This window comes from Spea bombifrons, chromosome 2, assembly GCF_027358695.1.
Source record: "Spea bombifrons isolate aSpeBom1 chromosome 2, aSpeBom1.2.pri, whole genome shotgun sequence".
Taxonomy (NCBI): domain Eukaryota; kingdom Metazoa; phylum Chordata; class Amphibia; order Anura; family Pelobatidae; genus Spea; species Spea bombifrons.
This window is the reverse complement of record NC_071088.1, coordinates 109,141,853-109,166,236: the sequence shown is the minus strand read 5'-3', so window position 1 is coordinate 109,166,236 and position 24,384 is coordinate 109,141,853. Positions and strand designations below refer to the sequence as shown.

General features: G+C 37.9%; 1 protein-coding gene across 1 annotated transcript in view; it reads left to right on the top strand.

Annotated features, from left to right (window-relative positions):
• Window positions 1-19,882, top strand: part of ESD (esterase D) — a 31,218-nt gene extending 11,336 nt beyond the window's left edge. Inside the window, exons 5-9 of the mRNA XM_053455532.1 lie at window positions 12,862-12,986; window positions 13,568-13,687; window positions 17,341-17,439; window positions 18,021-18,188; window positions 19,671-19,882. Coding sequence (XP_053311507.1) covers window positions 12,862-12,986; window positions 13,568-13,687; window positions 17,341-17,439; window positions 18,021-18,188; window positions 19,671-19,751 — 593 coding nt within the window. The 3' untranslated portion in view covers window positions 19,752-19,882. The remainder of the gene's footprint in view (window positions 1-12,861; window positions 12,987-13,567; window positions 13,688-17,340; window positions 17,440-18,020; window positions 18,189-19,670) is intronic.
• The last annotated feature ends 4,502 nt before the right edge of the window (window positions 19,883-24,384 follow it).

The window sequence follows — 24,384 nt, the reverse complement described above, 5'->3', positions numbered from 1 at the left end:
TCTCTGGCATATAGGAGGTATAAGGCATATCTGGGGCAGAGTGGCAAGCTGGGGGTCAGATGTGCATAACTGGGGGCAGTTTGGTAAATAAAAGAAAATATAAACAAGGCTTTTTTTTTAGTTTTTAGTAGGGCTGCAACAACTAATCGATAAAATCGATAAACGATAATCGAGCAAACGCTCTGAAAAATACCCCTCATTATATAATCCGTTTAGTCTGACTCACAGCAGCTGCTCCTACTTACCAGTCCCTCCCTGTAATCACTGTGACAACTAGTGATGTCCGGATCATGAACGAATCGTTCATTTGAATCCGGTTCTTTTTAGTGATCCGGATGAATCGGTTCAGTAGACTGAACGATTCATTTGTAGCGGTTCAGTCTGTGAATCATTCAGCTGTAACCTGATCCTAGAGCTGTGAGTCATCTGCAGAGCACTCAGACACAGACTCTGGGGTCAGGTTACAGCTCATTAATTCACAGAGGAACGATGACTCATAGAGTCAGAGAGTCGTTCAATAATTCGAATGATCCGAAGACTCAAATGATTCAAATGATTCGAATCTTACAGGGATCCGGATCTTACAAGGATCCGAATCTTACAGAGATTCGAATCTTACAGAGAATATTACTGATACCATACTTTTATAAATAAATACATTAATAATGTTCACACTGCCCCGTGATGTCCGAGGGTGTGAGTGATGACGTAGTCACGCAGCTACGTACGTTTGAGGCGTGCTGATGGGCCGGTGGATGGAGAAGGGGCAGCGTGGCTAGCGCGGGAATGTTGCAGCCTTGAGAGCCGACCGCCAACTGCTGACCGCCGACGGCTGATCACTGACCGCCAGCCGCCAACTGCCGGCTGTTAATCGCCAGTTACCGGCCGCCGACCGTTACCCGCCAACCGCCGGCTGTCAACCACCAGCTACTAGCCGCCGACCGCTTCCCGCTAACCGCCGACTGCCAATTGCTAGCCGCCAGTTACCAGCCGCCGACCGCCAGCCGTCAACCGCCAGTCACCGGCCACCGGCCATTGGCTGTCAACCGCCAGTCACCGGCCATTGACCGTTAATCATCAACTGCTGACCGCTGTTCTCCCCCTTGATGGGGGGTGAGGTGGAGATGAGGTGCTGAGCTTTGGATGTGGAGCGGAGGGGATTGTTTGACGCTGGACGGCGAGCCTTTGATCTCTGAGAATCTCCTGACGGCGTTGCTTCATATGTTTTCTTGAGGCTGGATGCGGTTTCTAAGCGTGGCAGAGTGCCAATAAAAGCTGAAAGCGGTAATCGTGAGTTCCCTGGCCATTGGCTATTACACTCTTGACATTTTTAAATGAAATTACCAAAATCTGAATTAAATCAGCAAGAAATACATGAAACAGATGAACTTTATATATATACATAAATATTTTTTTTTATTTATTTTTTTTTTATTTATTTATTTATTTTTTTTTTTGTGCTATTGAAGATTATACTTTTCATCTCTTGGAATCTGATGTGTATGGATCTATATATAATATACACTAATTTGTCCTTAAAAGATTCTGGTTTAAAGGCGTAAAGACCTTCAAGGTCTCTTCTCGTACAGATAAAAGTGGGCAATGATAATGCCTCCAAAAGGTGACAAATCTGGTAGGGCTGATAAAGAGGAAGAATCTAAAATGTCGGTGAAAACAAAGAAACCTCCTCCAATTAGTGCCTACTACTCTCCTAAAAGTCAAACGGATACCTCTGTCTTATCATCTAAATCATCTCCAGATCGACTAAGTGAGATTAGCATAACTAACCCGCCAGATTATATTACAAAGACCAATTTGATGAATCTCAAAATGAAGTATTAAAAGCAGATTTAACAAGACAAGATCTTAAACTTGCAGACCTAGAAGACAGGTCACGCAGACAAAATCTTAAAATCCGTGGGATATCTGAAGATGTGATTGACTTGGAATCGTATTTAATGGAATTACTTTCAACATATATAGACTGTCCAAAATACGGTCCGATACTAATTGAAAGAGCCCATAGACTTCCGCTACCTCCTAGTTGGACACAAACAAATACACCTAGAGACGTTATGATTTGTTTTGCTAACTCCAGAATTAAAGAAGATCTAGTTAAAGAAATGAGAAGGAACCCTACCAAAATTGCAAAATTCGCATCCCTAACTACATATCTTGATCTTTCACGTGCAACCAGAATGCACAGAAAAAAATATTCTGATATCACTACCTGCTTACGACAAAATAATATTATTTACTCTTGGGGTTTCCCCACAAAACTGCGAATTAACTATCAAGGGAAAATCTATATTTGCAATGATCCTATACAAGCAAAGGACAATTTATTGAAATGGAATCTTACTATATAAGACCTAATCTATAGAAGAATTTTTTTTTATGTACCGTTTGGAAATGATGTGTTATGTGTTATAATTTTAGTCCAGTCACTAAGTTGGCAATGTATTGGTTGGATATGATACAAATGATAAATGGGTGATAATAATATAAAAGATATAATAGATTATTTAGAATATAGACTATCACAAATTCTTAAACCTATTTTCTTTTTTTTTTTTTTTTTTTTTATGGGACTCACAGAGACTCACAAAGATATAAAAGTGTTATTAATCTTTGGATAAGATATTTTCACAAGTTAGAATTAAGATATTAGGATAGAAAAATTTAAAAGACACTAATATACACTCACGATACATTATATATATGGGTGAATAGTAATAGAGTTAGTAGAAAGAATCACTTGAGAGAAGGAGACTTCTATTATGGCCATTAATATAAATTTCCTTTTTGATACATATATTGACAAAAACCTATGACCATATATTAACATATACTTATATATATATATATATACATTTTTTTTTTTTCTCTCTTTTTTTATTTAAAATATTAGATATAATTATGGGATTTATAGAATTTCACAGAGATATATAACCATTGATAACTTTTGGATAAGATATTTTCATAAAGTTAGAACTGAGACACTAGGATAGGAAAATTTAAAAGACACTAATATATATTTATGACATATTATATATATGGGTGGATAGTAACAGATTTATTAGCACAAATCACTTGAGAAGAAGGAGACTTCTATTATAGTTATTAATATAAATTTCCCTTCGGGTACATATATTGATAAAATCTATGATTATATATTAATATAGGTATATATGTACATGTATGTATATTTTTCAGGTTTAATTTTTTTTTTTTTTTTGCTTGTTTTGTGTAATTTCATTAAATATGATATTTGAATAGATAGATATAGTTTATACTATTTCTATGAAATAAGAATTGATTGTGCTCCTTACCTTCGCTGGCCTTAAAACACGTCCTCATTCCTTGCTGGTTCAAGGAATTTCTTCACACTAATGGCGGGAATAATGTTTTTCCTGCACAGTGTGTTGGGTTTGATTGTTTTTTTTGTTTATGAATGTTGTTGTCAAGTGTTTTCTAGTTGGAGATTGAGGGATAGGGAGCAGTGCTGGTGGAGGACGGGAAAACAAATTTTCCATGTGCCTTAAATTGATGACAATCAACGCACAGGGCTTAAATTCTCCATATAAGAGATCATATCTGTATGATACATTAATTAAAGAGGGGATAGATATTGCATTTATTCAAGAGACACACTGGAATCAAATTATAGAAAAACCTGCTTGGAAATACCATAGATACCTATATGTTTATGTATCTTCTCTTTTAGATAAAAAGAAGCGGGGAGTAGCCATATTGATATCAACTAAAAATAAATTTGAGTATATACATCATGAAGCTGATAAGGAAGGAAGAAGGATTATACTAATCTGCAATATAAATGACGTTACTTATACTCTGGTTAGCCTATATGCTCCATCAGAGGGATCAACAAGATTTCTTAATTCAGCTATGGAATCAATAGAAAAAATTTCTAAAGGCTTATTGATTATAGCAGGCGACCTGAATTGCATAATTGATATTGAAAAAGATACTAAGACCTCGAAGAATCGTAAATCAGATGTGTGTTTGAAAACTAGGGCCAAAGCATTTTCCGAGTCTTTGTCTAAACACGGCCTTTATGATGTCTGGAGGGTACAACACCCTGAGGAAAGAGACTACTCTTTCTTCTCGAATGTGCACCAATCATATTCACGCATCGATTATTTCTTAATGCCTGGTCACTCTTTAGAAATCTCTACTACTTCTCTAATTGGAAACATCTCATGGTCTGACCATGCTCCTGTATTTATTTCTATCAAGGATAATCCTCAATATAGAACAAGAACTCGCTGGAGACTCAATGAATCTCTTTTAAAAACAGAATCCGACAAGATAGATTTGACAAAACAAACAACATCTTTTTTGGAGCAGAATGACAATAATGAGACCTCAGACTTAAATTTATGGTGTACCCTAAAATGCGTGCTTAGGGGATACTTAATAAAAAAGGGTGCCTGGATTAAAAAACAGAGAGGTAAAGAACTTGCTGATCTATATATTGAATTGGCAAAACTTGAGAGACTAAACAAACAACATCCATCTAGAGAGTTCTTGAAGCAGTTAGAGACTATTAAAGAATTGATAATTATTAAACTTAAAATTAAAACTGAAACAATAATGCAAAGATTGAAATCCAGTTGGCACTATGGAAACAATAGAGTAGGGAAAAATCTTACTAAAAGATTGAAGGCACAAATTGATTCATCTAGAATAAAAAAAAATAGACACAACGGAATAACCTGTATATCACCAACACAGATAGGTAATGCTTTTAAACAATATTATGAAACCTTATATAATTTGCCCGAACCTAAGATTGCTACCACTGATATAGCTCAATTTTTAGAGACCTTGCATCTTCCAAAACTTTCTGCAGAAAAATTAATACAATTAAATCAACCACTAACGACTCAGGAGATTACTACTGCAATTCTTAATTTGAAAAAAGGGAAAGCTCCAGGCCCCGATGGTTTTTCAGCTATATTTTTCCAAGTTTTTTGAATTCAGTAATTTCTCCCATCTTAACAAAATCTTTTAATTCTATTTCTACTGGAAGAAGCTTTCCAAAAGAGATGTTGGAGGCGAGTATATCACCAATTCCTAAACCAGGGAAGGATCCTTCACTGGTTGCTAACTACAGGCCAATATCTCTCATCAATTTAGATGTGAAGATATATTCTAAGATCTTGGCTTCTAGATTGGCTCAAATAATACAAGATTTGATACATCCAGATCAGGCAGGATTCATTCCTGGTAGGGCGGGAGAAGAAAATACGCGTAAAATCTTCAATATCATGGAACACATACATAGATATAAAATCTCCTCAGTTATAGTAGCCTTAGATGCCCAAAAGGCATTTGATAGGGTTAATTGGAAGTTCCTAGCTGAAACACTTCAAGCATTTTGTTTAACAGGTCTCTTTTATGATTTAACTATGGCTTTATATACATCTCTGGTTGCAAAGATCAGAGGCCCTTTCCTAGACCCAGACATGTTTCATATTTATAACGGCACAAGGCAGGGTTGTCCATTAGCCCCCTTGTTATATGCTCTAACAATTGAGCCTTTAGCAGCCTATGTTAGAAACTCTTCTAATATTTATGGTATAAATATTGATAAACATGAATATAGCATTACATTATATGCAGATGATGTTTTATTAACATTATCTGCTCCCTTATTATCTATCCCTGCTCTTTTAAAAGGAATAGAAAAGTTTGGACACTACTCTAATTATAAACTTAATTTATCAAAGACTCAGATGATTCCATTTTATCTTTCTGAGTCTCAGATATCTACAGTTCATGGGTATATTAAAAATAATGACCAGATACATCAAATTGATTATTTGGGGATCATAATCGGACCTATATTGGAAGATATTGCTGATATAAATCATAAGAAACTCTTTCTAGAAATAAAATCTCTAGCAAACTGGATGAAACTTGAAATCTCTTGGATGGGTCGTATTAATATTCTTAAAGCTTACATAATTCCCAAAATTCTATATCTTTTTCGATTAATACCTTTTTTTGTTTCGAAAGATATTATCTTAAAATGGGAAAATTTACTGTCTCAATTTGTTTGGGCAGCTAAAATAATAAGATTACCCTCGGAGCTTCTTAAAAGACCTATTGAATCTGGGGGTTTAGGCTACCCTGATATAAAGGAACTATACGAAGCCTCCCAAGTAGCTTTTATGATGGCCTGGGGCTCTACAAAAGAGAAAAGCTCTCTGGGTTGGTATAATATAGAGAAATATAATCTTAAAAAATATAACTTTAAAAATCTTGATCCCTTCTTGCTGTTCTGGTTACCTCAACCCCAATTTCAGAAGAAAAACTTTCCGAGCTTAATAATTGCAGATATATTATCCTCCTTCTATAAGATCAAAAAGAGGTTCGTAAAAGGGACTCCATTTACAAAAAATTGTCCCCTGGATGTTTTATTATTTTACATACCTGACCTTGTATTGGACAATTTCAGGAATAAAGCAGATAGGAGACCTTTACTTAGAGGAAAATCTGGCTTCTTTTTCTCTTCTGATTGATAGATATATATTACCGTCAAGAGAAATCTTTAAATATATTAGATTAAAACATTTTCTAATATCAAACCCACCATCTGAATGTAATCCTTGGTTGAAATTTATTACTTTGTGTACCTCTAAGGGAACTCTGTCTAAGATTTTGAAATCTTTTAAAGATAATAAGACTCTTGATAAGTCTAAGGCACAGAAACACTGGGAGAAAGAATTGGAAATTACTATTCCCTTGGATTCTTGGTATAAATCATGGCAATTTACTAAAAAAGCAACTCACTGTATAAATCTTCAAGAACTCTTTTTTAAGATTATATATAGATGGTATATGGTCCCTACTCGTGTTGCCATGTTGAACAAGGTTCGCACAAACATATTTGGTGGGATTGTCAAAAGCTAACTCAACTTAAGATAAAAATATCTGAGCTTTATCTGAAATTGTTTGGATCATATTTGGAACTTTCCCCTCAAAGGTTTTTGTTTCATTTAGAGTTTATAGATATTAATACTAATGAGCAGATTTTATGGATTAATATACTCTTGGCGTTTAAAATCTGTATTGCTAGATATTGGAAGAAACAGGATTTACCAAATTGGCAAGAAATTAAAATGCAAATAAATTTGCAAAGTAATGTAGAAAAATATTTTTTTCTAAAAGAAGCTATCTCAAGAGAGAGGTATGAGTGCATTTGGCAGAATTGGTTTCAAATAATAGATTAAAAACTCCCTGTGCATTAATATAATATAACCACAGCACTGCTCCAATGCCCTTTGTTTTAGATCTATAGTGGCCTTGATAATCCATGACCTCTCTCTCCTCCCAAGAAACACTGAGTGTTTGAATATTCAAAATTTTTATTCTTTAATTCTATGAGCTTTAAGGAAATACAACAATATTCATGTATGAATGTTTATGTAGATGTTTCTATGTTGTTAAGTATCATATGTATTTTAATGTCTTGTCTCTTTTTTATATTCATGAAAAAAAAAAAATCTTAATAAAGAATGAGAAATAAAAAAAAAAATAATGTTCACACTGCCCCCAGGATTTAGATTCCCCTGAGTTTGCCCTCCTTTACCTATAAGTGCACCTACAGTTAACTTTATTAAATTAATTAAATTAACCCTCAGTCATCACCATAAAATTAACCCTTATACCGCATCAACCATAACTGCCCCTGAAATTAACCGTAAAGATCCCATTAACCATAACAGCCCCTGAAATTAACCCTAAAGACCCCATTAACCATAACGGCCCCTGAAATTAACCCTAAATACTCCATTAACCATACCTGCCCCTAAATTAATTGCATGTACTCCAGATAAATTACCTAATAAATTGGTATGGTTGATGGGGTCTTTAGTGTTAATTTAGGGGCAGTTATGCTTAATGGGGTGTTTAGGGTTAATTTAAGGGCAGTTATGCTTAATGAGGTCTTTAGTGTTAATTTGGGGCAGTTATGCTTAATGGGGTGTTTAGGGTTAATTTGAAGGCAGTTATGCTTAATGGGGTGTTTAGGGTTAATTTGGGGGCAGTTATGCTTAATAGGATGTTTAGGGTTAATTTGGGGGCAGTTATGCTTAATGGGGTGTTTAGGGTTAATTTGGGGGCAGTTATGCTTAATGGGGTGTTAAGGGTTAATTTTAGGGGCAGTCATGGTTGATGGGGTGTTAAGGGTTAATTTTAGGGGCAGACATGGTTGATGGGGTGTTTAGAGTTAATTTAATGGTGAGGGTTCATTTAATTAATTTAATAAAGTTAGCTTAAGGTGCAGTTGCAGGTAAAGGGGAATGTAAATCCTGGGGGCAGTGATTATTAATGTATTTATTTATAACAGTATGGTGATATTATCTGACTGATTCGAATCCCAATGAAGGCAGAGAGTCGTTCAAAGAAAAGGATCTTACAATGATCCGGATCTTACAGTGATCCGGATCACTGTAAGATTCGGATCCCTGTAAGATCCGAATCTTTGAACGACTCTCTGCCTTCATGACATCACTGGAGGCAGGGGGGAGGATTCATAATGAAAGGGGCGGGGCCAATCGTTAGTGTGCCTGCACGGAGTTACTGGAAAACAGTAACTCCTGTGAGTCACACTGAGTGATCCGAAGATTCGGATCATGAATCGGATCATTTCAGTGAACGAATCGAAATGATCCGATTCACTTTAATGATCCGAACTTCCCATCACTAGTGACAACTGGCCCCGCCCCTTCCTTCTCCCAGAAGGCCAGAACCACATGGCTGTGACACTCATCTAACTGTAAGTATAAAATTAATATTTGGGCTACTGAAAGTTAGGGGAGGTGGGGGTTAATTCAGGGGCAGTTATGGTTAATGGGGTGTTTAGGGTTAATTTAGGGGCAGCTGTGGTTAATGGGCTGTTTAGGGGCAGCTATGGTTAATGGGGTGTTTAGGGGCAGCTATGGTTAATAGGGTGTTTTGGGTTAATTTAGGGGCAGCTATGGTTAATGGGGTGTTTAGGGTTAATTTAGGAGCAGCTGTGGTTAATGGGGTATTGTTAATTTGAGGCAGTTGTGGTTAATGGTGTGTTTAGGGTTAATTTAGGGGCTGTTGTGGTTGACAGGGTCTTTAGGGTTAATTTAGGGGATGCTGTGGTTAATGGGGTGTTTAGGGTTAATTTAGGGGCAGTTATGGTTAATGGGGTGTTTAGGGTTCATTTAGGGTAATTGTTTTGATGGGGTATTTATAGTTAATTTAGAGGTAGTTATGGTTAATGGGGTGTTTAGGGTTAATTTAGGGGTAGTTATGGTTAATGGGGTGTTTAGGGTTAATTTAATGATGAGGACTGAGGGTTAATTTGATTAATTTAATAAAGTTAACTTAAGGTGCAGTTAGAGATAAAGGGGGGCAGACTAAGGGGAATCTAAATCCTGGGGGCAGTGAAGATTAACCCAGTACTTATTTATAAAAGTATGGTGTCAGTGTGCTGTGAACGGGTCTGTGACTCTATGAGGGGACTATGAGATATCTGGGGGGTATAAGGCATATCTGGGGAGGACGGAGTGACATATCTGGGGGTATAAGGCATATACATTATATAAGGCATATGTGGGGAGGGCAGTGTGGCATGTCTGGGGAGGACGGAGTGGTGTATCAGAGTGTATAAGGCATATCTGGGGCCACAGTGGCATATCTGGGGGTAGAGTGGAGTGGCATATGTGGGGAGGGCAGCGTGGCATGTCTGGGGAGGATGGAGTGGTGTATTAGGGGGTGTAAGGCGTATCAGGCACAGTGGCATATGTGGGAGGCAGCGTGGAGTGCCATATGTGGGAGGCAGCGTGGAATGGTGTATGTGGGAGGCAGCGTGGAATGGTATATGTGGGAGGCAGCGTGGAGTGGTATATGTGGGAGGCAGCGTGGAATGGTATATGTGGGAGGCAGCGTGGAGTGGTATATATGGGAGGCAGCGTGGAATGGTATATGTGGGAGGCAGCATGGAGTGGTATATGTGGGAGGCAGCGTGGAGTGGTATATGTGGGAGGCAGCGTGGAGTGGCATATGTGGGAGGCAGCGTGGAGTGGCATATGTGGGAGGCAGCGTGGAGTGATATATGTGGGAGGCAGCGTGGAGTGGTATATGTGGGAGGCAGCGTGGAGTGGTATATGTGGGAGGCAGCGTGGAGTGGCATATGTGGGAGGCAGCGTGGAGTGGCATATGTGGGAGGCAGCGTGGAGTGGCATATGTGGGAGGCAGCGTGGAGTGGTATATATGTGAGGCAGCGTGGAGTGGCATATGTGGGAGGCAGCGTGGCGTGGTATATGTGGGAGGCAGCGTGGAGTGGCATATGTGGGAGGCAGCGTGGAGTGGTATATGTGGGAGGCAGCATGGAGTGGTATATGTGGGAGGCAGCATGGAGTGGTATATGTGGGAGGCAGCGTGGAGTGGCATATGTGGGAGGCAGCGTGGAGTGGCATATGTGGGAGGCAGTGTGGAGTGGCATATGTGGGAGGCAGCGTGGAGTGGCATATGTGGGAGGCAGTGTGGAGTGGCATATGTGGGAGGCAGTGTGGAGTGGCATATGTGGGAGGCAGCGTGGAGTGGCATATGTGGGAGGCAGCGTGGAGTGGCATATGTGGGAGGCAGCGTGGAGTGGTATATATGGGAGGCAGCGTGGAGTGGCATATGTGGGAGGTGGCGTGGTATATGTGGGAGGCAGCGTGGAGTGCATATGTGGGAGGCAGCGTGGAGTGGCATATGTGGGAGGCAGCGTGGAGTGGTATATGTGGGAGGCAGCGTGGAGTGGTATATGTGGGAGGCAGCGTGGAGTGGTATATGTGGGAGGCAGCATGGAGTGGTATATGTGGGAGGCAGCGTGGCATGTCTGGGAGGCAGCGTGGAGTGGTATATGTGAGAGGCAGCGTGGAGTGGCATATGTGGGAGGCAGTGTGGAGTGGCATATGTGGGAGGCAGCGTGGAGTGGCATATGTGGGAGGCAGTGTGGAGTGGCATATGTGGGAGGCAGCGTGGAGTGGCATATGTGGGAGGCAGCGTGGAGTGGCATATGTGGGAGGCAGCGTGGAGTGGCAAATGTGGGAGGCAGCGTGGAGTGGCAAATGTGGGAGGCAGCGTGGAGTGGTATATATGGGAGGCAGCGTGGAGTGGCATATGTGGGAGGCAGCGTGGCGTGGTATATGTGGGAGGCAGCATGGAGTGGTATTGGGGGGACTGGTTGGGAAATAAAGACAAGAAATGCATTTTAAATACAAACAGCAGAATAAAAAAAGTTTTTTTTTATTCTGCTGTTTGTATTTAACATCATTTGTTTATTAAATTATTTTAAATAAATGAAAAATTTACATTCATTTTTTTATCCGATTAATCGACAAAATAATCGGCCAACTAATCGATTATGAAAATAATCGTTAGTTGCAGCCCTAGTTTTTATTATATAAGAAAAATAGTTAACATATGAATTAATATTACTAATAACTTAAAACCTAGTTTGAGAAACACCGTGTTTGGGTTCTTGTAGCTTTTATTATTATGTCAGTAAAAAAGAAAGGTGAATAGAGAAATGCCATTGTGATAAAGAGATGAAAGTGTAAATTGTAAGTCTTTTTATCACATTATTTTAAATTAAAAAAAATTGCATTTTTTTATCCGATTAATCGAAAAAATAATCGGCCAACTAATCGATTATTAAAATAATCGTTAGTTGCAGCCCTAAAGCAAACACCTTTACTATTTTCCAAAAGCCATGTGGGAGACTCCCCAACCATGTAGAAGAAGGTACACTGGTCAGATGAGACTAAAATTGAGCCATCAAGGAAAACGCAAAGCCAACACCTCTCATCACCCTGACAACACCATCGCCAGGGACTGAGAAACTGGTCATGATTGAAGGAATGATGGATGGCGTTAAATACAGGGAAATTCTTGAGGGACAGAGGTTCACCTTCTAGCAGGACAATGACCTGCTAAATTGACACTGCAGTGGTTTAAGGGGAAACAATTATTTATGAACACCAAAAAATAGTTACCTGTGCACTATCCCAAATCCCTATGCTTATTTAGACAAATTAAGGTTTTTAGTTTCACTAAAATGGAAGCTCGCCAGCCACGTCACGGCAAACCTCTTAGGCGAGTCCTACACTGAACAATTCACCTCGCTGCTTTGAGGTAAAGGTAAAAATCTCTATTGAGACAGAAAGGGGTATTCTCTGAACCCCTACACACTTATTAACCCTTAATAGGGGCCACATAGGGTGGGCGGCAGCAATGGTAACCTGGCTGTGAAATACAAAATTGAAATACAAACACAAAGAAAAACTCCCATCACTATTGGGCAGCAGCATTGGCTATAGTATTCATCAGCCCAAAATACATAGAACAAACACCAAACGTTTATTTATGGCCTAGTGAAAGTCCAGAACTCAATCCTAGAGAATCTGTGGTATGACTTAAAAATTGCTGTATACCAGCAGAAACCATCCAACTTGCTGGAGGAGTTTTAGCTGAAAGAATGGGCAAGAATCCCAGTGGCTAGATGTACCAAGCTGTAATTGCTGCAAAAGGTGGCTCTACGAAGTATTGACTTTGAGGGGGTGAATAGTTATGCACGCTCAAGTTTTCAGTGTTTTTTTTCTTGTCTTCTTTCTTGTTTGGAGATGTAAAATATTTTTTATGGAACAAAGTGGTAGACGTGTTGTGTAAATAAAATGATAGGAACCCCCAACAAATTCATTTTAATTCCAGGTTGTAATGCAACAATATAGGAAAAATGCCAAGGGGGTAAATACTTTCGCAAGACACTGTACAGCAGTTAAAAATTGATGGTTTCTTCATGTTTAGGTGGATGCAATATTGAAGGAGAGGAGGAGAGCTGGGATTTTGGCACAGGAGCTGGCTTCTATGTCAACGCCACAGAAGATCCTTGGAAGACTAACTATCGAATGTACTCCTATGTAGTAGAAGAGGTAAAATGCCTGAAGATGACAGATTCAGTAACATAATATCGCAGCTATCTAACTATATGCATAATTGAACTAAAACTGTGGACAAATTCCCCCTTTTTATACCTGTTTTATGACCTGGCAGTTATCACAGGGGCTGCAGATAAAATGTGTATTATGAAGTAAGAAACTTCTGAAAAGCTGGTCAGTAAAACCTAATGACACTGACTGTGGATAGTTATTATTGTTGTTAAACAAACAAAAACCCAGAACCTAAATGTATTGTTGGTTTATTGAGAAGTCAGGTAAAGCTACAAACATGAATATTGTCTGTCAACCTTAATGCAGGAATTCTTACAATCTCTGTCATTTTACCATGTGGAAATACAGATTTTCCGTTACCTTGGGACTAAAATATCTTTGTATAAAGCTCTACATTGTTTGTATGTTATGTAGTCATCAGGTATATAATTCTATTTTTCCTTTTGGTGCCTTTGGTTATTTGTGGTATGTATGTATATTATAATAGGAGGCTAGAGAATTAGAAGAAGTGCTGTTAACCTAACAGGGCAAAATAGCGACTGATTTTTCTTAATGTGTTTCAGCTTCCCCATCTCATAAATGGAAATTTCCCAACAGACCCTGATAGAATTTCTATTTTTGGACACTCCATGGGAGGACATGGTGCTCTAATCTGCGCACTTAAGAACCCTGGGAAATATAAGGTAATATATCTTCTTTGTGACATAACACTTTCCTAGTGTAATATTTAGGGTGGAAAAGCCCATTACCCTGAAGCTTTTATTCCTAATAAGTGTTTGCATTGTCTATATAGAGCTGAATACTCACTAGACTGCACATTGGATACATTTATTATTTACTGGTTTCAGCAGAAAGGTATATGTTCTGTTTAAGATTCTTGGGCATATTTTGTATTGTAGCTGTGAAAGCCAAGTGGTGAACAGCTGTACCGTACTGATCACTTGTTCATTTATTTATTACACGGTTCTGTTATCTGTACCTGTACATACTGTGTGATAAGTGTAATAAGCAATTAAGCCTTCTATGTTCTCAAAGGAAGACTCACTATTTTTATTCAGGTCTCTTGATGGTCATGTTACATCCTCCAAAGTATGTTTTTTAATTTTTATTTTAGTAATTAAGATGGCAATAGTGGTATAGAAAACACAATATGATTACCGTATTTGCTCGATTATAAGACGAGGTTTTTTCAGAGCAAATGCTCTGAAAAATACCCCTCGTCTTCTAATCGGGGTCGTCTTCTAATCAGACCTCAAATAGAGGTCTGATTATGAGACTAAGATCCAGATCCTCCGCACCGCTGCAGGGGACCTGGATCCTCCTGTCCCCCCCCCCCAGTTAACACCCCACACACACACACTTAACGGTGCTTCCTGCTGTATTGCCGGGGCAGCGGGTTGACGTCTACGCGTAGACAACGTCCGCTGCAGCCGGAAGGAGGTGTGGCTAGCAGCGGGGGTTGTCTGCGTCCGTCGCGCATACCTTCTCCGACTGTCAGAGATCAGAGTTCCCCGCACCGGTGCGGGGAACTGTGATCTCTGACAGCCGGGGAAGATGTGCGCTACGGACGCAGACAAACCCCCGCTGCCAACTCCACCTCCTTCCGGCTGCAGCGGAAGGCGACGTCAACCCGCTGCCCCGGCAATACAGCAGGAAATTGGAAGCACCGGTAAGTAAGTATGTGTGTGTGTGTTAAATGGGGGCATAGGGCATTTCTGGAATGCCTTATACCCCTATATGCCACTCTGACACTTAGGGGGTTAAAAGGCATATTATGGGGCAGAGTGGCATATAGGGAGGTAAAAGGCATTTCAGGAGGCAGAGTGGCGTTAAGGGGGCATTTAATAGAGCACTCTGCCTCCTGAAATGCCTTATACCTCCCTATATGCCACTCTGCCCCATAATATGCATTTTAACCCCCTAAATGCCAGAGTGGCATATAGGGGTATAAGGCATTTCTGGAGGCAGAGTGCTCTATACAATGCCTTTTAACTCCCTTAATGCCACTCTGCCTCCTGGAATGCCTTATACCTCCCTATATGCCACTCTGCCCCATAATATGCATTTTAACCCCCTAAATGCCAGAATGGGATATAGGGGTATAAGGCATTTCTGGAGGCAGAGTTGCACATAGGGGGTCAAAAGGCATACCATGGGGCACAGTGGCATATAGAGGGTTAAAAGGCATATCATGGGCCACAGTGCCATATTGGTGTGGCAAGCCTGGGGGCAGATGTGCGTAACTGGGGGACAGGTTGGAAAATACAAGGAAATAAAAACAAAAAAATATTTTTCTCAATCATAGCTTTTATTAAAAAAAATAGTTTACATGAATTAACATTTACTGGTAAAACTTTTTTCCTTTAGGGTCGTCTTATATTCAGGCTTTTTCTTTTTTCCTAAGTTAATATTCAGATTTTGGGGGGTCGTCTTATAATCAGGGTCGTCTTATAATCGAGCAAATACGGTAATTGAATTAGTTAACCATGATCTCATCAAGCATTGCAATAGCTTAGTACAAATTGTACAAGGTTGGTTGTTGCTATATATAAATCACATTTTTACACCCACAGTTTCATTTCAAGAATGTACATTTTCTTGTAGAAAATAGCTTTTTCCTTACTGACAGCCTGTTTTATATATACATGTGTTTGAGTGTGACCCACGTGCCAGCCCAAGCCTCAAGCAGTGAGCCAGCAACCTATCTCATGCAGACAAGTCCCATTAAGGACAAGACGGCTGCCTTCTGCACCTGTCCCGGGCTTTGTTTAAAGGCTGTCTAGCACAGCAGACATTAGCTCTATGGGATCCATGCAAAAAGTGGATAAAGAGGCAAATAAGGTGATCATTGTTGACCTGATTTTCATATACATACCCAGAATCCCCTGCACTATAGGATTTCTGGTGGATGAAAGTTAGCAATGCATCTTGTTATTTTGTAATATTATGCAGTTTTAAGTGGAGGGCGTTTTCATCACCACTTTTGTCCCCACTTTAATGTGTTTTGTGTATAGCCGTTCAAACGTTTGGGGTCTCTTAGCTGTTTTCATGGTAAACAAATAGCTGTACTAACATAAATTTATGTCATCTAGTTATGGTATTTACGGCAGCATTGGTTTTGATATTGTTTTAAAAATTGGAAAAATGAATTAACACAGTGGAATAAATGAGGTCTGCCTTTAAAAACACAGTGTTGGTGGTGAAGGGCAAGCTTGAAGGACAGGGAGCACACAGATGTTATAAGTCAAACTCTCCCTGACATTGTTACAGTTGGGGATCCACAAGGGTAGCTTCTGTATAATTTGCTTTTTCTATACTGGCACAAATGGTGTGGGGTAGAATTAATAGGACATATTATATGACTTGAGAGACAACAAAGATGGGTTATACAATTAGTAAAGGGAAATGTTTCATTGTCAATGGCACCTGGCATAATGGGGAAAGGCACATATTTAATATCATTATTGTGTCATTATGTAGTACTGTCAAAATCCCAAACTACAACTAGAGTAGGGTAATTTACATATAGAATATAAGATGTTATTTAAAAAAAAAAATCAAATGTATTTAAACCATTGTTTAAATGACTGGTTATGAAAAATAAAGTCATGTGTTTCCTCTCATTTGTCAATTCTTCAATACACAAAGGGAACACTGGACTGATGTCTGTTATTTTTCACCTCTGTAGCATAGTTTATTAAAAAAAACTTGCTTAATGTTAACAAGCTTGTTATCTTTGGAGAAAAAGAAAATCTCAGTTTGGAAACTATAAACATTTGTGATGGGATTTCCGTGATTGATACTGAGACTCATCAGGCAGCTGGTAAAATTAACAAATCATTGACTAAGAAACCCATGGAGCTACTGGGATTTGCTTTAAAAATATCGTAAGCAATAAAGAACCAATAATATTATTAAAACATTTTTAATTCAAATTGTGTGCTCTGCTTAATAGGTGTAACTTTAAAGCAAAACTATGTTTTAATACACCCAAGACATATTATGCAGTAAAATATTATACAGGAATAGCACCCACAATCTGCCTTTGCTTCTGCTCATGTGACAGCCTGTTTTTTGCTTCAATTATTCCAAAATACCACCTACTTACCAGAAAACAACTTTAAATAAACTATGTCTCAACATTTACACAAGTTGCACAACATCTGTGTGAATAATTTAAGACACTTTCACACTTAGGGAAATTATGGATCCACCATGTATCTGCTGTGCAATCCAAGTTTAAAAGTTTAATTGAATTAGAAAACTTTTGAATTAACGGTGTTAATAATGGCTGCATGTTGAATTCAATGCCTGCTTTCTTTATATTTCATAATAGACTGTTTCAGCATTTGCACCCATCTGTAATCCAATGCAATGCCCATGGGGTCAGAAAGCATTTGGTGGATACTTGGGATCTGAAACCAGTAAATGGGAGGTGAGTTTATAATAAAGCATTCCATGAAAGTTTTTTTGAATTATTTTACATGTTAACTGTGGTTTGAACCTTTGGATGAAAATATTTGTTTTCATTACTTTTACATTCTGTAAACTTGCATTAGAAATTCTCTTATAAATTTTACATCCCAGCAGTACTTACTGTCGGATTAAGGATCAGGACTATCAGACACCCAACCTGCAAATAGCCGGTGAAATCTGGTGTAACTAGGCAAGATACATCCTTTTAATATGTATTTGCATTAAAATAACAGAATGGCATTGCAATATATAACCTGCTGAGATTCTGTGATCGCCTTATCAGAATCTGTTAGCACAAGTGGGCTGTCATCAATCTCAATATTTGCCCCATCCAGCTTTGGTTCTACAGAATACTATGTTTTTGCATCATTTACATCATTGGTTGGACCATTCTTTAAAAATATTTAAGAACCCATTGTATATCTCTGTCTGTCTCAAACTCACTAGCTTGAGAAAAAATATATATGGATTCCTAGACTAAAAAAAAGTGTTTGATTGGAAATACAACCACATTTCCTCTTATTTATTATTTTCCTGAAGGCATATGATGCTACTCAGCTCGTGAAGACTTACTCAGGTTCACAACTGGATATATTAATTGATCAGGGAAAAGATGACCAATTCCTTGCCGCAGGGCAGCTTTTGCCAGACAACTTTATTGCGGCCTGCACCGAACGTAAGATCCCAGTGGTGTTCAGACTGCAAGAGGTAAGTAGTGGAACAAAATACATGTAATTACTTTCAAACTGCCGCAAATGTACCAGAAAACTATTTGTCCTTGTGGTTTATACCCTTGACAAATCACAGACAATAGCTGTTAATAAGCTTTGGGCCTTGGTTCTGGACCTGGTTTCCTAGAGTAAGTGAAAATCATCTCCTTGATGTTATTCTAGGGCATTGCGCTCCCTAAGGTAGCCTTATGAGCTACTGGTAACTCCGACTACTGCTGAGCAGCTCTTGAGTAATTTGGAGTCTGGAGCAGAGCGTGGTGTGTGTTTGTTTTCTAACACAACGAACATATAGGATATTCGTCATTTTATTCCTTGCTGCTTAAGAGATTTTGGCAGGATGACAACTCCTGTTGCCAATGTTCTCCATTTGGTCAGTATGGCTTGGTGGAGACCCAAAATCTTTTTCCACACTAATGAATAACTGATTTCTGGAAGTGTTAAACATGTTTTAAACATGGGATGAGTTGTGTTTACTAGCACATGTAATAAATGTTAACCGTGGTGTCATTTGTGCTCTGACTCCCTCTACAACCCACAAACATTTCACAAAACTGTATATCCGTAAATGACATTTTCCAAAATATTTTCGCACTAGCTCTCGAAATTGTTAATTTATTATGATCGCGGCTCTGGTAGCCACCGGTTAAATGCCTAAAATCTCACTTTAGAGATCAAGTTGAGAAATAAGAATACGCTTTAATCACATCGCTTTGACACACCTTAAATTACATAGTGTTTTCTCTGACTTCTCATTGTCATCTAGTCTATACATGCAAATCGTAGGTATTATGGATTTATGTGCATTATACTAAAATACAGTTTCTATGCTTCAAATCCATGTGATATTGGATTTTGCATTAGTGGATTTATGGAACAATGTCTTGAATCCATACGTATGGATGCTAAACAAAAGTATGCACTTTTCTCAATTGCTTGAAGACCAGATGTAGTCGAGTGACAGAATGTGAAGTTTATATTTGTAGAATCGGCACAATCAGAAACGTGGCTTGGGGAAAAGGGATTTCTGTTGACATCTTAATTAAAAACATTATGTACTGGAACATTCAGTTGATTTTTCTTAAATAAAGCATTGATCTCAAACCTAAATGTTTATTATTATTTCTTCCAGTAATGCATTTTCGATCTCCAAATGAGAGCACATTCAGTAATAATGAACAAATATGAAATACAAATGCAGTACAAGCATTCTTAATGCGTCATAAAACATTTCAGTTTGCTATTTTCTTGTATAATTATGTTCATCTGGCTGTATGACACTGATATCCTTACATAGAATTTGTTGTTTGAATCGGACATTGTCCTGGTTATATTGGTCTAAATAGGGATTTAGAGGAGAGGAAATGTATTTACTTACAATTGGTTCTTCAGTTATTTTTTTAGAAGCATGTGTGCTATGCTTATGATAACATGCATTTTTAATATTCTCCTTTTTTTTCAGGGATATGATCACAGCTACTTTTTCATTACCACATTTATAAATGACCACATGAAGCACCATGCAAAATACCTGCATGCATAGAATTATCAATGAGGAGTTATTTACTCTGAAACCTGATCAGCGTAAGAAGCATCACTTTTAAATAGTATGATAATACTATATTTGTAATTTGCCCATCGGTCATTCAATAAAATCTGTGATTCAAATCTAAACTTTGTGCGTTTTTCTAAAGTAGCAGAAAAAAATTTGGATATGAAAGGCGAGATCCAATTTGTTTGGGTGAAAATTGCATGTTTACTGGGGAAATGTACACTGTGAATGTGCATGTGCTGCTAAGTGTGCCCACACCCCCATTGTCAGAGCTCTTGCTGCTTTCTGAGCAGCCTGTCACAGTGGGCTTTGACGTTCCAGAACTCCCATCCCGAAATAAGATTGCTCATGGGTTTTTATTTTTTATATTTTAAAGTGGGATGTATTAATTTGCTGACCCACTCCCTGGGCCCTCCTTCACATACTCCTTCACATTACGTGCCATTATCATGGGGCCATAATAAAACATTACATTACGGAGGGAGGATAAATATTTCATTGTTTTTGCCCTTATTTCATTATGGAGAATAAGTGTTATGGGATATACTGAAGGTATTCTGTAATCACTGGATCTGCTCAAGCTAATGGAGAAATGAATTGACTTATTTAAAGAAAGTTAAATAAAGGCACTAGACCTTTATGGTCACCGGCATTTCAACGATGTAAAAATACTTCACCTTTCTTGCATTGTAGCAAAATGTAAAATTTAGAGCTGTCTTTTTGCGTGCTGCTCGAATGCCTACACGCTAGATGTGGGAGTTGTGTTTTAAATGAAGCTTTGCCATGAAATGTGTATTTTGTAATGGGGGGATTTAAAGCAACCAAACCAACCAGACCTATTAGTTTGGAAAACCAGTAATGCACGTTTGTTCCAGATTTGGCATTGAAAATGGTAAGAAGCATTAACCACCGATTTCACGTACTGTTACTCTGAAGAGAGGGTTAAAATTGACAGTTTTTCAGACAGCTGATTTCTTACAATTATAGCTCTGAGCAAAAAAGTGTTTTTAAAGCAATTTTTATTTTACAGCTTTTAAGTTTTACAGAATGCAATTTTAAGACATAAGCAAACACTTTATTCAGAAGGCAACCTCTGAGAACGCCAGTACAAAGCCATTGTCATATGTACACGTAAAAAAATATCTTCGATAACCGCATGTTCCTTTTATCACATCTTTGCTATTGTTACATTCAACGGTTAAAACAGCTCCCTGCGGTTCTTCATATATTTAAAGTTTCAAAACATTGACTTTTTCACTTTATCAATCATGCTGCTACAGAAGCACGTGAAGAATTCTGTGCAGCATCTTAACATAACAAACATAATTAGAGCAGAGTGAATAAACCACACTAACAAAATGAAAGTTATTTGTTTTAAACTCAAGTCTCATGGACTTTATTGCAATTGTGCAATTCATCCTCATCCATCATGATTAAAAATACTTTGATCTCCCTTCTATAAGACATATCTTTGTTTCATAGAAAAACCTTAATCAGCGGCACTGACCACATCGAATATCCCCAGTAATATCTGCCGCACAACACTGGATCCTTTATGCCGCCCACTGCCTGGGTTCTACAATATTTGCTGTAGGGAGGCAGCGACAAGGTTGGTCAAACCTACTTCAATGCATTCGTTTTTCACTTTCTTGGACGCTTAATTTCTGCATTTATGTATCTTGACAAACCCTTTAAACACATTTTGTTTTTGTTTTACTTTTTTCCAGTAGTTTAAAACCAGTGTGTGGTTTTTTTTTTATGTGATTAAACAATGACAGAGCTGCAAAGGTTAATTTGCATAATCTACTAGGGGGTGCAATTCATATTTTGTCTAAGTGGAACATTATCTTTAATGTAGATCCATGATGCAGCTGGGACCCATTCCCTTTTTCTTTCCTTTATCATAAAATACAGGTAGGTATACACTCCTATTTACATCTATCTGTACAGTACTATGTTACCTTTATGTAAATAAACACATACAAATTAAAATACAATTTTTGTTAAAGTAAATAGCAATGACAGGCAGGTCTTGATTTGCAAAATAAGCACAGGAAACACTGAAGATGTGTTTGCTAAATATTGTCAGGTTTTACATGTTTTATAATGTGGTATGTACATTGGAGAAAAAAATACAACCCATCACTTTTTTTTATATATTCTTTATACATCCTGTTTGGAAAGTTGGGAATTCTATATGATGCTTGCTGTATACCATTTAGTTGAATTAATAACACCTTAACACAATACTAAAAATTTTTACACTTTCTATAAAATATTTTATATTAGACTGTTATGTGGGATTTTCCACTCCTTTTAACACGCACACTTTTCTTTTATAAATCCCACAATAAAATAAATGAAAAGTAATATTCACTGTAATTAAAAAAACAAATCGGAAAAAACATGAATGCAAGACAAACAGCATAAAAACTGACCTCAAAGCATTAATAATGAGTTTCTATTTTACAGTTTGCACCCAAAAGGGCGAATAGATTTCCTAATAAATATTACTCATATATAAATATTAAATGTCTAAATGGTTACTTAAAAAAAAAGAGTCTGATCAAAGAGAATCAGTGGAAACAAACAATGTTCAAATAATATTTTTACACACATATACATTCTATGGACAGCAAAAATAATCACATTTTCCATTCACAATTCTCATGTCCACTGTGATGATTAGAAGTCAATCTTTGAAACATTCCTACGCTATGTATACATCTGTACATGCGAGATTTACATTCTTTCGGTTAGCATCAATAGCTTAAGGATTGTATGTATACACAATACCTAGATCAGTAGTGTTTAATTTGGGTCTCGTTGGGGAAAGGAAGGATACAGCTTAACATCTGCTCTGGGGGCACAACTTCTCCACCCCTAGTATTTGATTCTACGGCCAAAATCCAACAAAGTAACTGTAAAAATACCAATTGCGCTTTGTTCTAGACTTTTGATAACGAGCCTGTTTAAACCCTCTGAAAATCAATTCTGTGGTTATTTAAACATCTAATTAGCACAACATGTCGATTGCTATATAAAACAAACAATAAGTGTGCATTGTAATTAAGTAAAACAGGCTACTCCTGGTAATCCTGCTGATTAAAACTGCATTTAAATTAAAGTTTCTCTTGTATAGAGGATAAAACTATTGTGCTTTAGATTTATACTATAAATGTGGAGTCTGGTTAATAAATCAGTAGGTGAGATGCCCGGTCCCATAGCATATACCAGATTTCCCGTACTTGCAGACAGGTGAGGTGTTGGACCCTATAAGATACACTGGATTTATGATGGACCAAAGTAGCGGGGATAATGGCATTTGTCAAAAATGCAGATATAGTGGTCTAGTCAAGATAATGTGCTGCCGTGGAAATTTCTTTTGTCTTGGCATAGCAGACGTTAAACACTTTTTTTTTATCTGGTCCATTCAACTGCTCGCTCATTTACCCTGTAAAAATTCCATTGACTATGGCCGTGGAGTAGGAAAATCGGCATTATTGTGCAGTGGGGAGAAGGTATATATAGTTCACAGATGCAACAAAACTAGCCATGATAACAGATCTTCACTAAGGGTATATGCCATACAAATCATATGACCGCTCCACTTATACCTCTCTTCATAACTGAGGATTAACTGGCACATAAATGCAGACACGATGAACGATTTGATGGGAAATGAAAATGGAGTTGGTTCGCTAATCCTGTGTGATTCGTGATTTACAGAGGGCAATTTTAGTGAATAAGAATGGTGCTGTATATTTTACATATAAGCCGTGTCAAGTGAGAACCGTAATAAATTAGTATATATTAATTCTGCATTGATCTTGCAGGGAAGCACCATTCCTTTCTCACCTATAATATTTTTGGATATAAAAATGCATTTGTGTAAGACTCGATAAATGTTAAAGAGCAACCATAAAAAATATTTTACAAGCGGTTTGTAATTGGAATGTAAGTTAAAGCAAATACTAAGGGGGGATTCCAGCTCCAAAGGAGTCTTACATTACAGAACACACAGTAAATGAAACGAATGTTAAGCCGTGGTCACATCAGAGGCCTTTCATGGTTTTTATGGTGGACAGCGATTTGTGTTACCTACAGCCAGGTTTCCTAATTAAATGTACGCTATGCTATACAAGTCCCTCTATTTTCACGAATTAATGTAATCATATAAATTAATGTAATGAAACATTACTGTGCTGGTATAACGATGCAGTCTTATGGGAGACTTAATACGCTCAAACTGACCAGCTATACCTAAATGCAACGTAGACAGCATTCTCGGAAAATGTTACCTTCTCTTGTATGTTCATTTAATAATCCCGTTTGGAGAGCAGCTAACGATGGATATCTGCCGGAAACAAATTAAGGCCTCGTTGATTCATATTTTCTTTTAGATTATGTTTTTTTGGTTCAAGATTTGACACACAATACACATGTACTATTTTGTGCAAAATAATGTGCAGCTCTTAAATGCTGCTTTGGATTTTTTCTCAGAACCCTCTCCTTGGAGATCAAGGGCTGTCTGTATCATTTAAGGCAGCCTTGAGGGTATGTGGTGCCACAGTCAAATTAAACACGATGCAGTAGTTTCATAGAAATAAGGCCTGCTTTGTAG